Raw genomic sequence first — 18742 nt, forward strand, 5'->3', positions numbered from 1 at the left:
TCTGTCCTGACTTAAATGGTGGTGGGCTTTTATTGGTGTTGCTTTTTTTGTCCTTTGCTGCCAACATAATAATGAACCTGCAAGAATGGGAAGGAAGCAATCACACATTTAGGAAGCTGTCCCATTTATTGCCTTGGTGGTAGCAATCATAATCTGAAAGAACACTCTTTGAAGAATCACTTGCTGATGAACATTGCTTATTGCTGAAGGCTTTTGTTTGCTTGCATGATTCAATTTTGTTGTCGGAAGGAAGTAGGTACTTGCTAAATGTATAATCACTCCCCATCAGAGAAAAACTGCTGAATTTTGGAAGCACTTGTGAAAGAATAAACCCAAACATTTAATAATGTAAGTGTCAAATCGTCTAGTGTCAAATTATTTCTTAAAAGGCTGGTTAATAAGGAGCTGTGAAAGCCGTAATTACTAATATTGTATGATGCTATGTAATTAGGATTAGTCATTGCAAAATACATCAATGTCAGTGCAACTGTTTTGATACCCTAATAATCATTACAGAACTCTGATAGTTAGATGGTAAAAGTCTCCATCTGTTGGGGTTTCCATCCATTACGGGTATAGAACAGATAGAGGTAAAAGGTATTTTGTAAACCTTTTTCTCATCATGAGACTGGTTCCTGAATCCCACAAAATATACTGGGCCTGATCCTCATTTCCACTAAGGCTCCTTTCTACTACTCTGGCAAGCACTTTATGCTGCTAGAGCAATGGAACAGAGACTTAGTGGAAATGAGAATCAGGCCCCAATATATTTTGTGGGATTCAGGAATTATTCTTGTCATGAGAGGATTATTAAATGCCTTTTACCAGTATCTGTTCTATAGCAATTCTATAATTGAATGAAACTCCAACAGATGGGAGCTGCTGCTAAATCTTTCACATGCCAGCAAGTGCATTTTTTTGGAGCACATACAAGTTGTGAGGGTTTTTTTTCCATGAGAACTTGGAGTCTAGGAACCTATGAACAAAGAGCTAGGATAATTGCTGAAACAATATTTGCTATCTGATATACTAGCGTAATTGTGCTAATTTTACAGTTTTTTGAGATAAATATGTTGTACTTGTTACAAGTGATGTCATGCATAATTAATTATAGCCAACATTGCTACAGCAGTCATTCATATTAAATACCCCATAGATGATGAATACCCTAGATCTTCCCAGGAGTAAAATGCTCAGATAATCTAATGGGATATTTTAATCGAAAGTGTGTGATCACTGCACGTTGAATTTGCTAAAGAACTGTAACATGAATGTTGCAACATCAACCAGAATTTTTTGCATTACTGAGTTAGTAGCATGAGTAAGAGGTGAGGAAATGTGATGTGTGCAAAAATCAAACAAACATGAGAAAATGCTCTCTTGTTAGGTATGTGTATGTATGACATAGGCACGCATGTTGCTCAAATAAACCTTCAGTGCTGCCTGTAGCCATTATTCTTATTGCACAGATGTATCTCACACTAGACAATATAAACAGTCCTAACACAAGATGCTAATGGACAATTTAGTGTGATTCGCCTCTAGTGCCAGCGTAATGGTACAGATGCTGCATCATAGTTGCTTTTATCTTGGCTGGTATAATTCTCTCTTCTGTATCGGCATTTTCTTTATACAGCCTCTAAATTGCCACAAATATTGCCAGAAATAATGTAGGTCATAGATTCCTGCAATATGTAAGGGCAGAATATTAAACCACAGTTTTACTTTGCAAAGTCCCTTAATATGGCATTATAGAGTTCCATGTTTATTGTTCTTAATTATTCCTTAATCAAATGTGCTCAGAAAACGCATAAAATGAAAACTTTACATCTGGATATGCAAGGTGAGATGTTAGACAAGCTGAGATGTAAGGGTGGATGGATGGAAATGAAATAGAAATATCTTTGAGGAGGCTTACTTTGGTGACCATTAATGGTGCCAGGTTCATGGTCTCTAGCATAGCATCCTCAATAGTATTTTGGGATGTAATGAAGGCCTTGTAGTTAAAGTCTCTGTCATTATATACAGCATGACTCCAAGATCTGCACTTTTATTTTCATTAAGATTGGAGCTGGCCAGAGGACCACAAGTCCATTCCACAACAACTTCAAATTTTGTTTTCCACCTTGGAATGAAAACAAAATCTTTTGAATGTTTTCATGACACAATTGTATTGCAACATCAATTTTCAGATCAAGAAGGTTGGGTTTTCTGTTCGCGTCTTTCAGGAAGTGGCAGGATTTCTGGACCTCGGAAACTTTCCAGTCAAAAACTTTGTCAGAATTAATACATCTCCATAAAATGTTTCAGCTTCAACGAAACATCATATGTCAACAAAAAAGCATTTTGTTGAAAGTGCTCTGTCCAGCTGTTGTTAAGATACAATCTGTGGCTTCTCTTCTTGGCTGTGTTCTGTGTGTCTTTGGGCAAGTCACTTAACTTTCTGTGTCTCAGTTTCCCTATTGTAAAATGGGGTGATAGTATTTACTTCACAGGGATGAAATTAAATCACTTAATATTTTATGTGTTTTGAGGCCCTTGGATAGAAGATGGTATATAAGAGATTGTAGTACTATTATTAGCCATCATAGATCTTCCAGAGGAAGAAACAAATATAGGCCCAAAAGTCCTTTACCACTGGTTATTCCCCTAACATATGGCATAAGGATTGTCTTTTAAGCAATAAACTTCAGGCATGTAGTAGATGCTAATTTGTGGCATTTTTCATACTGTCTAGGAGATACATATGTTCTGTGCTGGTCAATCAGTTGCCTTTGTCTTAAGTAATTTCACACTAAAAGAAAAACTAATTAGCAACTGCTCTTTGGTGCCCTCACATGTAAACTAAAACCCGTATCATTTAATTATTACAATTGGAGATATATTTTGGGCTATTGGGGTAATGGGCAGAATATTAAATGTTCAATGTGGAAATAAGACCCACAGACCTAATTTGACAAATTATACCATTTGTTTTAAGTCTTTGAATTTGTAAACTGTAGAAGCTAGGAAACAATATTTGCAATAAATAGACATACATATCCTTAACCATTAGAGTAATTAGAATGAATGGGAAATATGGATTACCAATTAGGGTGGTAATTTGTGATTTGCTCTATTCTGTATTATCTAGGTTTTTTTATTCATATCTTCATTCATAGAATGCCCAGAGCTGTTGGTTTATCAAGTACAATTTCCTGGCAGAACCTACTTTTCCATTTGTGTGTGTGTGTGTGTGTGTTGAGCAAATTTATGCATTTATAGTTTGGGGATTTTGTTCTTATTCAAGTATAAACTACAGTAGTTTCCTTTGGTGAGCAGTGAGTATCTCATTACAACTATACTGCTATAACCCAGGTGGTTATGAGTGTTATTTAAAACACTGGAGCGTTTCATTTGCAGATTCATAAACATTACATTGAGAACATAGAAAGCATTGGTATTGCTCAGGGGCTTTAATAAACCTGTTTTCCAAGTCTGTTCCATAGAAAATCGCATGTGTATCTCAATATTATATGAAAACCTGAAGGGAGAAAACAATACATTGTCAGTGAAAACATGAAGGATTTTTACAAACAGTTGGCAATGTTGATACAACAGTTGGGCAATAAAGGTAAATGAAGTATGTAGTATCAGAGATTATGGAAAAATAAGCTGGTATCATGTGACAAGTAAACATAATGCATGTTTGATTTCAAATCCATTCTTATTCTATATTTACTGAAGTGTTTGGGTGTTTTAATTATAATATTTATATAAGCCCAAAAGTCTGGTAGATAGTTTATCAACTGAGAAGAAGATGAGGTTGCTTCCCCTAGAAGCTTGCAGTCTAAATAGAAAATAAGATGGGGAAGAGGATGGAACAAAAACTGGTGTCTGACTGCCTAATTAAAGTGCATGGCTTGTTGCTTGCATGATCGTTGTCTTGTGCTTCTGGGAGGTGGGGGATTAGGCTATGTAGGTCTCCTAGAAGAACTGTGCTTTTGAAGAGAGTATTAAGGTGGTTTGGAGTATTTAGTTAATGTAGTTAATATTTCATTTCTGTACGCTCTCTTTGTTTGACACATAGTGGGAAGTTTGGACTATTGCTTGGGCTTTTGCTCTGTAGTAAATTGTTATAATTTCCTACACACGGCAGTGTGGAACTGCACAAGAATACAGGACCCTTTCAGTCCAGAGATTTTGGGTACTAATATTCAGGGTTGGCTACCTCTTCAAATAGCAAAACCCATGGGAGGGCAATAAAGAGGAGAACAATTTTGTCAAGATCCCCTTGCAGAGTTTCCCCCTGATTGTTCTTGTCAGGGGGATAATGTTTCCATCCCACTAAACGATCCCTAAAACTTCATGATCCCTGGGGATTTATGGGTTGCTAGGGCATATTGCATGGAGGTACCACAGCTCTGTCCCCCTGTCAGCTTGGCCTTAATGGAGATATGCTACCAGAATTTACCCTTGGGCACGGCTGCCTTCAAGAGTGATTCCTGCCATGGAGAAGATTCTGCAGGAACACATTAGCTAACACCTTTCAAATCCTGCTCTGGACAAGGCCTGAGAAGTCCATTAGCTATCATGGAAACAGTGTCTTCTGGTATGGTCTGATCATAATGACATCTTCAAGTACCATCAGCTTCTATCCTGGCTTTGGAAGTAATAGAAATTTATGTAATAGTCATTGTGGTGTAAATAAGGTAACTACACAACTGGGCCTGGTTATGATTTTCCCTTTGCCTCCAGGAGACTCCTGCCCGTGAGAGTACAGTGCCTAGCGCAGTAGGGCCCTGGTCCATGACTGTGGTTCCTAGGCACTGCATTCTTACAAATAAGTCCCTTTATTATGGTTAGAAAATGGTGTTAACCATACAGAAATGAAACGTTAAGTACATTAACTAAATACCAACTGAGATTTAGAAATACACATGTTTGGCAAATGAGTTGAACATGTAGGTGCAGATAACAATTATACCTGGCTCCTACGTCACCCTCTTCAGCTGTAGATATCACAGCGCTTTACAAAAGAGGCAACTCTCATTATCCCCCTTCAGCTAGTGCGGAAGCTGAATCCCAGAGGTGAAGTGACTTGCTTGAGGCCATTCAGCAGGCCAGTGGAGGGGGCAGGAAAATAATCCAGTTCTCCTGGGTCCCAGTTCAGTGCTTAATGACCTACTGCCAGGACACTAACTCCTCCTGTATGGATTTGAAGGGTTACAAAGTAAACAAAAACAAATGTTTTAATTAGAACATTAAATATTAAACTTCTGATTTTTCTCATTCAGTGAGAGATCCTTGGCAAATACTTATTTCTTGTCTCCAGAATTGACCCTAGAAGTCTGCAATCTGCTAGCAAACCAATAAAGCAGCTTGAGTGGTATTTCCAAAGGCAACTGAAACTTTTCAATAGTGCTACTAAATATGAAAATCCATAACTGAAAGAAATAACAGTTTCACTGAGTAAAATAGAACTCGTGGAACATTGCATTTAGGTTGCCTACAAGGAGACTTCACTTTAAAATTAACCACCTGAGGGTGGAGGGTCCCATTAGAAAAACAGTCATTTCAATCCTGATAAATTAGTCATATTTGCTTGTTTATTTTAAAGAGCACCATACACAGAAACGTATTCATGGCAAATGAATTAGCTCCTATATTATGAGCATTCAGTGTGGTAAATGTGAAGCATTTATACCCATGTGACTCATCAACAACCAATCAGATAATTTGTTCCATTCCAGCTGTGCTCCTTACATTTACATGTTAGTCAGGGAGAGGAAGATTTCAAATACTCTTCTTTTCTCTATTCACAGTTAATTTTCTTTTTCAAATCCTGAGTACTTTAACTCCTCCAGGTTTATTAATAGCAAAGGCAAAGATGGTTTGAACCGAATTCAGCTCTCAATTGTATAAGGGCCTGATCCAACAACCACTGAAGTCAATGGGACGTGTTCCATCAATTTCAATGGTCTAAGTCCAGAGTCATTCCAGCACAACAGAGAGTAGAATATGACCTTTTGCGTTTAACCATTTTTTATTTTGGGAAATAACCTTGTCTTTTTGCACAACTATAAGCAGTGACAAGGGAGGGGAGAGGGAATTCCATAGTCAAAGGGAGAGGATCCCAAGTCTTGAGGTAATGAAGGAGGCATTGCACTCAAATGTTGTTTGATGATCCAAGTCTAATCTGAGTATTAGGACTCACCATAATGTAAATGTCATAGAACTACAAACATTAGCCTATTTGTCTATCACTAAATTCTTGCTTCTAGCAAGACCATAAACATAGCAAAAATAGCGTTTCTAATGTAATTTCATATTTCTGAACCTGGGAGGAACCAAGGTGGAAAAATCATGATGGGGAAGAGTTAACCAAATTCTTTTGAAATGCATTATTCATTCTTTTATAATAATAATAATAATTAATAATAAATAACCATTTTGTATGATCATACTGCTTAGAAGCCCGAGTTATAGACCAAGACCCCATTGTGCTAGGCGCTGTACAAACACAGAACAAAAGACAGTCCCTGCCCTAAAGAGCTTACTCTCAAAACAACGGGTGGATACAGACAGACTGACAGGGGAGTACAAGGACACAAAGGGGCAATATTGATCAGCAATATTGTTGTCAAGTTAAATTCAGGTATGGTTTGAGTTTGGGGCAAAAGTTCAGCAGGTTCTTATTTTACTCACTTCCAGTTCACTCATCCCTAAGAGTAAGAGCCCTTTAAATGAACACCAAAGTAGATAGGACTAAAATAAAAGCCTTGTAATGCTATTTGATTAACCGAGAGTACGGGGACCTATGTGGCAAATTGTCCATCCAGACAAGAGAGCTGTGGCAGTGTAAGACGTGATATTTGTAATGACAGTTCAGTTAGCTTCAAATTTTTTTAAATAGTAGAACCATACATTAAGGTGTCCTGACACTGATCGTCATAAATGGGGAGACAGCTCAAAGGGGAGGCCACATCTCTTGAAGATCTAGCTGGGTTAGTCAAAAGCAGCATGATTATAAAATTTTGCCCCTTGCCTCTTTGACTCCAATTAGCTGGGAGTGTTTTTTGATGAATTTGGCCCTGCCCATCTCTGGCCTGTACTGTATTATTTAAAAGGCTGCCCCTAATGGTTAACAATTTTCATTCTTGGCACTGGTCTCCAAGCTCCATTCATAATGCATAATCAGGTACTTGAGCATAAAATTGCTTTCCTATTCCATAGTTGCTAACAAAATAAATTCAGCCTGATGCTCTATTAGGCATCTTAGTAGAAAGTTGGCTCACCCACAGGCCTACAATTAACTATCTTTAAAGATGTCATAAAATCAAATCTCTTTTTTGTTGTATTGGAGCTTCTCCTAATAAGCAAGAGCACTGGAAATAAACATATGCACGTATGAACTTATTGAGCCAAATGTCCTGTGTGCTGCTTCAGCCTGTACATTTGTAAAATTGCACATGCGCATACGTGCACCTACACTTTGGAGGAGCAAATACCTGCAATAATACTATCACTGTTCTTAAAGTACACATGCAGGTATTTCCACTTTCAAAGTGCAGGGGGGGGCGGCATATATGTGTACTAGTCAGTTGTGAGGGTCTCAAATTCATTTGTGATTCAAAATCATTAATGGATTGATTTCCGTAAATCAGTCTCTTAGACCTCAGTGTGTAGATTGCATGCAAGCAGTTCTTTGAGTATTTGATATTCAGAATTCCCATTGTGCTGACTAGTTTTGTTTTGACAGGTAAGCCGAACAGGGTATTTCTGTTCCCTGACAGGATGAGCCTAACTTTTTAGAATCTGGTTTATGGAAATTCACAATCCCAATATTTACATATAATTTGCTTTTGCTGCAAATAATAGTGATGATAACTCATTTTACAATATTCATAGAGGTCCTGATTCAAGAAAGTATCCCCCTTCGTAAGAATTCCAATTCAGTTCCAATTTAAGAAAAAATCCTACCCTCCCTCCTACTCCTCCCCCAAATTCAAGTCCTGTTGACTTGGGGACTATTCACTTGCATAGTTAAGCATGAGTATAGGTGTTTGTAGGATCAGGTCCTAAATATGGATTTAAGTGTCCAACTTTAGACACCAAGTCTGAAAACGTGATCTAAAAGCAGCTGAGCATCCCTTTAAATATTAATACAGGAGTGATGTATATTATTTTTTCACCTGCTGTGATGTGGCAGGCAGTTTTGGAATGCCATTCCTTCTGGCATTGGACTATGGGCACAGTGGAGATGATATTGTAAGTTTCCTAGTGGTGGGTCAGTTACAGGTCACTCTTAAGAATCCCCTCCAAGCGTTTGCAGGTGTGTGCTGTGAGCATGGCTTTAATGTTGGGAACGGGGATTGTAGGATAATACCATCGCTGGGGGGTTGGAAGAATTATTGTTAAGGTGGATAAAAGTCCTTTGCTTTCTGGGATGCTGATTTACCTTTGAACCCCTATTGGTGATGTAGCTGAGGAGGCTGAGAGAATGCCTGGGGCCTCCATATTCTAAAAAGAGCAATTAAAAATGACATTGATACACCTGGTGATATGATCAGCCATCCTTTGAGTCAGTGCACCTTCCTCACTGACTGGGCTTTATGGAAAAGGATATGAAGCATCTGTTTTCTGTAACCGATTGTTTTGTTTGCTCTGACTGTCTGTTTACTATTATTAGGATGCTGATTTCTCTATATTGCAGGACTGATCAGATAGGAACTTCATGCACCTCTTGTTCTCTTCATAATGTTCTTATGTACGTTGAGGTGTGCATGTTAGAATTGGAAGGCTCCTTGATAAGGAAGATCCTGCTTAAGAGGAAGTTCGTTAAGAGCCTGATTCTGCACTCTCTTATTCAGACGAATAGTCCCATTAAATTCAGTTTGAATTGATTGGGATTACCAATTAATTTGAATTTTAATGGAACTACTCGCATGAGCACAGGTTTTCAGGATTGGGCCTTAAATTGGGAAGCCACAAAGAAAGTCAGTGGATGCCCTAGATCAGGGGTTCCCAAACTTGGTTCACAGCTTGTTCAGGGTAAGCCCCTGGCGGGCCGCAAGTGGTGGCTTGGCCTGAGCCACTTTCCGCAGCTCTCATTGGCCGGGAACGGTGAACCGTGGCCAATGGGAGCTGTGAGCAGCCGTACCTGTGGACGCTCAGGTAAACAAAGTGTCTCATGGCCCGCCAGGGGCTTACCCTGAACAAGCTGCGAACCAAGTTTGGGAACCCCTGCCCTAGATACTCTATAATGTATCAAGTGTGTGTATATTCATAGTTATAGACCTGCACAGATGCTATGTCTTATATATATATATATATAAATTAATTTGATGTATTAATTATAACGTATAAGGGTGGGATTTTCAAAAGCAGCTAATGGAGTTAGATGCCCAGCTCCCACTGAAATCCCTTAGGCCCTTCTGAAAATCCCATCCTTATACATTACATCTAGGTGTACATATGAGGTGCTTTTTCAAAAGTACAAGAAGTGCTACTATATGTTTAAATAAATAAAATACAGTCTCTTATGGGCATGTATATATGTTGTGTGTCTAAACATACATTACAATATAGATGTCAGCATATTCTGCTTATTGTGTGTCTAGTGTGTATATAATACCATAAATATGTGTGCATTTTGTACTAAACAAGATGTTTTGTGTATATTCAAATTAAGCTACTAGTAAATAACCATGTACATTTGTATACAAAAAGCAAAGTGTTTGGCAATTATTTTTTTTAAAAAGTCCTCAGATCAGAGATGCAGTTCTTTGAAGGAATATATTGAGACCAATCTAAATATCAAGCGTTGTGAATTTAAGGTGTCCTTTATTTTATTTTCTAAGGGAAAGAACATATTTAAAATATATTTCTGCACAATTTCCAAGTCATGCAGGTTATACTTAAATGTACCCCAGTTCTCCTTAAAATATAAAAACTGTGTCCCTGTTGTTCAATGCTGTGATATGATCTGACTCAAGACAACTTACTGGATCACTGAATCCTCAGTATGTTATTGTACAGTATGTTTTAATAATGTCCCACTCTGTTGAACAGAGCAGAGTTACAGAAAAGATATGTGGTTTTTAAAAAGGAATTCTAAAATTACCTAAATTCCTTCATACACAAAGATCACTGTTTATAGTTGAAAAATATTTGGAGTGTTTTGCCAGTTACGCTAGCTTGTAGCTGGAAAGTCAAGATATAATTAACTTTCTTTAAAAGAACAAAATCTGATATTAGAAGTCTGTTTAAAACCTAGTGCATAGCTAATTACTTTTCTTTCTCTTAATTATTTAGCAAATGCTAATAAACTACATATATCATGGTGCTCATAAATTCAATAAGCATATAAATTTAACTAATTTTTTTTCCTCTTTGAAGGCTCACAGACAGGGAATTCAATCATAAGCCTATTGCATTATAACTTCCAATATAACATCAGGTTTTAATAAGCCTCCTGTTTTCTGCACACATGTGCTTAAGACTGCCTGGAAACCAAATCAGTAGAGAGAAGGGATTACTTTAGATTACTTTGAAATATGCATTGTTTGAAATGGCCTCTGGTGACCAGCTTTCATGAATGGCTGATTTTTCTTGTGGGGCACATCATCTGCTTAATTATATCAGCCTCCTTTGTATGACAAGTGAACTTCTTGTTTGTGTTGAAATATGATGTTTTAAAATAAAGTAAATTAGATGGTGAGAAAATAAATGTAGGAAATTGAGTTAATAGAAGTTTGTAACTTAACAAAAAGGCACTTTGCTTGTGATAGATATGCTAGAACTTTCCCTTAAACTATTGTTTCATGTCATGTATAGTTAATATAAAATATAAAGCTTGATTTGTTTTGAATTTTTTAAGGATTGATTCAACTCTACTTCTATGGCACTGAAGTAAAAATTGCCTTTTTTTTTTTTTTTTTTTTTTTGCTAAGCAAGTTGATTTCTCATACAACTATGCATTTTAAGAATTTTCATTGAAATTTGGCAAGCCCCATGATTACTATGGTAGAGCTCCTGGAAATTTTCTCCTAATAAAGATACTTTTTATCTTGTACACAATTAAAGAAGTGGATTACAAAATGTGTGTACTTTCAAATGAGTCCCGGCTTTTCCTTTTTCAAATAGGTTAGTGGCAATCTGCTGTCTGTAGTTGTTTGTGAAATTACTATGTTAAAATGTAGGTTATGAATCTCTGAGCCTGCAATTACTTTAAATTATAATTAGCAGATCTATTAACCTAGCCTGATAAAACATCATAATAATGGATAGATTATATTTTGAAGGTGAGCAGATAACTTTGATTGACTGACAAAATATATCATATATCAAATAGATAGAGGCTAGACCTAGATAGCAACTACATACTTTGTGTTTGCTATAAATCCTGTGCTTTACAAGTAAGATTAGTGGATTAACCTTTAAGAGAAGGCAGTGGATCCTGCTGTTTCCTGATTTTGTTGTACTGTAAAAGTATTTTCCATGGCTTCAGGCTTGATATCCCACAGGAAATTGAAATGCTGCTTTACTCAGTTATGCCTGATAGCCTGTAAGGGATTGCTGTGGTTTTTGTTTGTTTGTTTTGTTTTAAGGAGCAGATTTAAGTGTAGGACTTGAGAAAGGTATTAACACTACTTAACTCATAATAGTAATCTCCGTCAGCATTTTTTAACTGAAGTATTTGAATATAACACTGGAATGCAGACTTCTTATTTTTATTACTGCTGTACAATCTTACAGCCCATCAAGGCAACATGTTTTGAAAAGAGTAAAGTCTTCTAAACTACCATGCTGGTTTGATGCAAATTTAACATACAGCCTCACATGACCTTTTGTTATATAATTTTATACTTGTATGATTAACAATTTAATGATCCAGGCAAAGTCCTTAACAATGTACCTGTTATAAATCAAATTGTGTTAAATGCTAAGACCAAGGAGTCTCATCTCCCGTTGATGTTCACATTAAAGATTAATAGAAGCTGTGTGTGTCTGTCGAGGGATGAATTAGACCTCTTCTACCCCATGCTGGAGCTTCTCTGCATTGACTTAAATTAGTACTGTGCATAATTAAGTATTACAGAATTAGTCAGTACAAATATTTCATTGTTGGGTTTTTCCATTTTCTTTAAAGCAAATGACTGAAAGTGATAGGTGAGAAGCATGGAGTCTGGCCTCCACTCGGAGACTGGTTGGACAAGCCACCACCACGTTGGTGCTAGTGGGGATATTCTCTTTTCCATACATCCAGGTCTGTCAGATTTTGGTGTGAGACTTGTCATTCAGGGCCTGGCAGACTGGAAGCCCCACCAGCCAATTTGAGTGGCCCCTGCAGGCAGTTATAAAACACTGTTAGCATCCCCATACCTGCTTCCTCATAAACAGCCAGATTTCTCTTCTTGCCCTCTTTCTTCTTCTTTTCTGTCAGGAAGGCTCTGGTATTATTGAAACTGAGAAAGCTGGGGCTTGGGGGTCAAATTCCTTTCAAGGTTGTTAAACTTAGCTACTGTTGAGTTAGCTGATCCTCACTAACATCCAGAGAGTTATACTGATCACCATACTTGTGGTCAAGAAGGACTGTTTTCTCATAGTGAGTGGTGTTGGTTTGTTTTCATCTGGAGCGTCCTATGAGGCTAATTCTTCTGGGATTGTGTTTTGGTTTTCTCCTCCTCTCCATTCATTAAGGGTGGCCTATCTTGTAGTGGAGATAAAGCAGCCTGTAATATAGGCTATGGTGAGGCCATCACGGTTATGCCATGGGTGGTTATTATATTTTCTTTAATATTGGAATCCTTAGTATCCTTACTACTAATAATAAAACTTGCTTTGCTTTTTCATAGTACCTTCCATCATGGGGTATCAAAGCACCTTAGAAATGTTAATTAAGGTTCACAACGTGCATTTACAGTACCAATATTTAATTAGCCCACTTTTGCAGACAGGGAAATTAAAATACAGAGAGACTGATTTGTCCAATGGGATTTTGTGGCAAAGATGGGAATAGAACTCTTAATCACAAAACCATCCAGTACATAAGGAGGGCAGAAGCTTCTTGCATTAGGATTCCTATTGTAACTAATTTACACACTGTAGCCAACAGACAATTATTAGAAAGAGCACACATATCTGGAGAGCCAGGACTGCAATCCTTGTTCTAATGCTCCAAAACCACAGGACATACCACCAGTGATACGGGAGATTCCCCCCTTAGTTGGTAGAAGTTGCTCCGTTATCATGTCTGTGGAAAAGCCATTGGAGGGTGACATGATCATACACAGCAGCACTCACACAGCTTCTTAGCTCACTATCTTCAAGCCTGACTTTAGATTTAGGGACATATGAGTGATCCATACAAGTAAGCCAGGTTCCCTCTGCTGGAAAAAGGCAGGTTGGGGACTCATGATGTTTCGAGGTCTCGTTTCCAGGACTCTGGTTGCAGAGTTGCCATTAGGGCTCTAAAGTATACAATGAAGAAAGAAACTTAGGAATATTTAGTGGGTAATTGATATTATACAAAGTGTATGAAAAGTGGCATTTAAACCTAGAGAATTCTAGCCAGAGTTTTATTCATACTGTTCGCAAGGGAGTACTATAAAGAAATATGATAGAAATCAAAAAACCAAAACATTTCCAGGATAGTACTGGTATTGATAAAGGCTATGAAATTGACTAGTGATATATGGTTCCTCAGTTTTTGGGTGCCCAACTTGAGACATTGTAAAGGAGTCCAATTTTCAGAGGGAAAGTGCTCAGCTCTTTCTGAAAATCAGCCCTCCCCTATGGTATATTGAGTCAGGCACTAAAAAGTGGGGACACCAAAATAACTAGTCGCTCTTGACAATTTTGGCCAAAATGTGAGAATTGCTTGTAAAGTCATTATCCTTTCCTCCCTTCATCCCTTCCAGCGAAGTTGTCCGACTGACAGCCCTGGAGAGGGAAGCCTTCTTTACCCATAGCACAAACCGTGGCAATGCTGTCTCCTCCCGCTGCTACATTGATGTAGTTTAAGCTTCCCCTGGAGGAATTATCTCAAGGGTTGCATGAGGAGCAGTTCATTCTCCATGTCCGTCAGTCATAGCCTGTCTTCTGAGAATACCAATATGGATGCCAGCAGAAGTGCTAAGTTTTCATTTTTGTCACACCAGAAGGATGAACTCAAGCTAAGACCTAATGTTCAAATGAAAAAAAAAAAAGTGTGACACTGAACTAAAAATTACATCCAAATGAGGAAAGATGGTCTTTTTGAATTTTCTTTTGCTCTTGTTTTCCATTTTCCTGAGATTTCAGTTGTCATTATGTATGTTCTGCTGATAAAAATATTTAAACTTTCCATATAGCATGTATCTAAGTTACAACCAACGTTCTCATTTACCTGTCTGGAGAAAGGGAACTTGTAGTCGGGTTTTGACTTTTGGATATTGCACAATGATTTAAGTTTACTTGCCATTTGTAAAGAAAAAAGATCTCTCTTAAAAATCTCTCCTATTTTTGACTTTTTCAAGACAAACTGCTATGTCTCTAAGGACACTTGTAGGCTCTGAAAGAGTATCCAACACAAACATTGCATCCTTGTCTCCTCTATCAAGCTCTGCATTTTGTCTGTTTTCTTCTGTACTTCATTGCCTTCTGGAGCTGGAAACCAGCCTGTGAGAGGATGGAAGGTTTTAAAGGTCACTTTTGAATAAAGAATTGTCTGTGCAAAAAAAAAAAGGGGGGGGGGAGAGGGGATACCCGTTATTCAGAGCTCTGAGTAATCAACTATTGTATTTCTGTGCTTTTGCACAAGAGTCACTTAAAAATAAAATTAAGCTAATTTTTTTTAAGTTTTAGATCAGTTCAGTTATTTGTCCTCCCTTATCAAGAGAAAAAGAAATTAAATAGTTGGAAAGTAATGCCATACTTTTATTTCTAGAAAAGAATTGTCTAACAAGGATGTTTGGTTAATAAAATATAAATTAAGGCTAATGAATTTTTTTTACCTCACTGACTGACTAGTGGAGCCCAAACAAGCTGAAGAATAGCTGGTAATGTTGGTTTGGACTGTTCTAAATTTTATTAGCACTGAGGTGTAATTGTCAGGAACTCGCAGTTCATACTGCGGGGGATTATTCAAACATGTTGGTGCCAATGTTTGCTCAGTGCAGTCAGGATGACTGCACTTTCTGGGTCAACATTGTCTGAAAAAGTTTGCTGTACAGTACAACTGATATAAGAAACTAAACATTGACTCTCACTTCACACATCTTTTTGGGCTTTGTGAGGTGAGTCAAAGTTTTGCTATTTAATGATCAGACAGTTAGGGAAACTATATTTTTGCTTTTGCATCAAAAGCCTGTGGTGTCTGTCAGAAAAATGCTTATTTCTCCAGTGATCCTGTTCTTTGTCAGCTTTTCTGTGAGTTGGAACAAATATGTGAAAACTGAAGTATTTTTAAACGTCACTCCAGCCTAATTACAGACTTTCAGTCTACTTATCTGAGTGTCGTGTAATCACTGAAATGGTATTTAACACTAAATGCCGATCCCTGCGTTTTGGGTTTGCAGTGCCCTAACGTCAATCATAGACCAGAATGTTTGTTGGTGAACAGACAATGGAAGACAGGATTACTCTGCAACAGACACTTGGATTTTTGTTTGAAAGACATTCACACTCCTCTGGTGTCATTACAACCTGCAGAGTGAGCAGTATGAAACTGTTTATCGGGTATCTTGTGAAGCTTAAAATAATAGGTGTGTGTGAAAACAAGCACAGTATCCTTTTTCTAGCAGTCTGTGTCAAGTTCTTCCTCACAAGATGTATATCACCTTTTGTTGTATTTTTAGATGAGTGCTGGGCCCCTTTTTCTCTTGTTATGGATTGCGCCCATTAAATTAGGTGTTTGTCTGCTTCTAGCTAATGCTGCATGTTTAAATATGAAGTCTCAGGTGTGAGAGTGCTGACCTTCTGAGGAATAGTGCTCCATTCTAATTAAGGCTGGTGCAGGCCAATTCCCATGCAGACTTTCCCATGTGACTTGTTTTTTTTTAAAAAAAAATTGAGGCTTCTGCAGTTTATCTGTAGACCCTAAATAAAAAATTAAAAAAAAATGCTTTCAGCAAGTTAATGCCCTAAAGTGAGATGGCATTACTCCAAGCTTTTTTCCCATATTGTGTAATGTGATGTTTTCACAGGGCTTCAGTCAGTCATGCAAAAAATGTTGAAGTGTAAGTGGCTAACCTTTAGTCCCAAGACCAATCAATCATTTTCAATTGCAGGTTTAGATCTGCTGCAGCAAAGCAAAACTTCTGTGCTTGCATCAAGTCTTACAATAGCAAGGCTGTTTGACTGACAAGCACCGAGAGGGGGGTTCTGAGAGGCATACTGAGCTGAATCTGAAAAGGGAGTATTGAGGAGAAGGGTTTGCAGGAGGTACTGTGCATTATAGATGATGCACTCAGTTCCATCGTTGATTGATGAGAGACAGTTATGTGCTTTCACAATGCTGGGTAAGATTGTCCGGATGTCACTTAATATGAGATCTCTGTCAGTAGAAAGATGACTTTTCAGTGTAGTGATACAATGCAGATTACAAATGACAGCCATGCTGTTCTGTCTGCTTCATGAGTGTTTAATACCTCATGCAGGTGAGTTAACCTAAAATAATTCTATTGCTTTCCAGGTGCCATCCAGCTGAAATTAACACTTCTTATTCTGAGAGTTTCACAGGGTGATTATAAATGTTGTAAAAGACATATGTCAATGACAAGATTATATATTTCACTTACCTCTAAACACAAAAGGTGCAGTCTAACCAACAAGGAAGATATGCTATTATGTAAGCAATGGTGAATGTAGATTTCTTCTATTTTTCTTGTTTAGTGGACGAAAGAAAAGCTCTGATGTGCAATTCCAGAGTTAATTCAGAGCACAATAAGTTGAGAGGTCTTTGACTAACATGTCTTCTGCTTTTACCTTCTTGTAGGGCTCCTCCTACAGATGTTCTGAACAGTTGTGCATCATAGCAATTCATTACTATACCCAGGTACTGCACTTAAGGAACACTGTGCTTTTAAAAAAAAAAAAAAAAAAAAAAAAGAATGGGAGGTGAAGTGTGAGGTGTACATTGGAAGTTTTATGAATGCAAAATGCAGTCCATAGACTAACTTGGAGCAAAAGTAAAATGAAAAGTGAAGTTGCAAAATGTCCAAGTGTATTCTCAGAAGATGACTTAGTATAAAGCTACCATTAATCTACGTGAGTTGCTGTCACACTACTCTGTATTTGCTAGTTTTGACTTCTGAATATTGCCTTTCTCCAAACATTTTTGCAAGTTTATTCACTGTTTTGGCAGCATTTCAGTTTTAATCTTTTTCTCTCCACAGATCTTGAAAACTAAGGAACAGACACTTTGGGACAATTATTTTGCTTGTGATATTGAAACTACAATGAAGTATTATTGCTTTGCACTCCTTTTGACTGTGCTCAGTACTGGCTTGCTAAGAAGTCTCTGTACTACTGTCAAATCCCCAAGGTTCAGAGGACGTGTGCAGCAGGAGCGAAAAAATATCAGACCCAACATTATTCTCGTACTAACAGATGACCAAGATGTGGAGCTTGGTGAGACATAATTATGTTATTTGCTACTCAGTTTCCTTTACACGTGTATTTCAGTAATTTCTGCTATATACATGATAATTATATTTAAAAATGTGCCTGTTCTGCAATGTTATTAGACATGGTTCACGGATTTGGAAATTATATTGTTAAAAATTGTATTATACATTTTATTGCTCACCTGATTTAACTCAACTAATTCCAGTTTAGGGGATAAGTACCTAACAATCAGCCATGTTAACCTAGGAGGTTGGGAGGAATACAGTATGTAAAAACATATAGGACCAAAAAAAGTTTAAAAAAAAACAAGCAATTCAATTCATAATATTTAAGTTAGTTCTGACAATCTGCTTTTATATAACTCTTTAAAAAGTTGAAGCTATTGTTACCTATTGCATGGTACCAGATGGATAAAAAGCTATATTTTCTTGTCATATATAGTATATGATCTGATATATTACACACACATGCAAACTTGACCTACTTTCAGATCACAAGCTTATATTATTTATATGTAATATTTAAATATCTTTAAAGTCAAGCTATTTTCATACCATGTGAAGTATAGGAAAGGAGGCCAGTTTAGTTGTCCTGTGTGTATGCAATATTTGATGACAACTTGGACAACATGTAGGAAATGATTTTTTCAGAATTTTCTGAGGCGTGGGGAAATGTTTAAAATATTTATATGGACTTCTTCAAGATCATCTTCTTGGCATATTTTCCCTTAAATACTCTAGAAAGATATTAATCACTAAGCTTATCTAATTATGGGCATTTTTGTATTTGTTATGATTTGATAATGACTGTACAACTTTTTGGGCTGTTAGTCCACAAATAATAAATTCATATTTCTTATTTTAGGGCTAATCCTGTCATTGGGCATAGTGAGTTTTCCCATTGAGCCCTTAGAGCTGTCTGTCTAATCTATTTTATTTGTGTCTTCTCTAATCACTGGTTTATTTAACCATGCAGCGTAATAAATGGCCATCCAGTGGTTATAAACAATCCTACATTATTAGTCTAAGAGATTCTAGAGCTATTATGGAGATTTGTTTCTTTTAGTTACAGACATTTTGGAAATTTCTGTACAAGGGTCAAGCCCTGGCCTTCCTTCTATGGCTAAACAGGGGCCCATTTCCACTGGGCA

At 37.3% G+C, this 18742-nt stretch overlaps 1 protein-coding gene across 6 annotated transcripts in view; it reads left to right on the top strand.

Annotated features, from left to right (window-relative positions):
- Positions 1-18742, top strand: part of SULF1 (sulfatase 1) — a 169299-nt gene that overhangs the window by 51838 nt on the left and 98719 nt on the right. Inside the window, exons 1-3 of one of the 6 annotated variants that reach the window (XM_034763064.1) lie at positions 16297-16484; positions 16961-17020; positions 17361-17595. In XM_034763064.1, the coding sequence (XP_034618955.1) occupies positions 16452-16484; positions 16961-17020; positions 17361-17595 (328 nt within the window). In that variant the 5' untranslated portion in view covers positions 16297-16451. The other 5 variants (XM_034763059.1, XM_034763060.1, XM_034763061.1 and 2 more) reach the window with 5 other exon arrangements.

This window comes from Trachemys scripta, chromosome 2 (assembly GCF_013100865.1).
Source record: "Trachemys scripta elegans isolate TJP31775 chromosome 2, CAS_Tse_1.0, whole genome shotgun sequence".
NCBI classification, from domain to species: Eukaryota; Metazoa; Chordata; order Testudines; family Emydidae; genus Trachemys; species Trachemys scripta.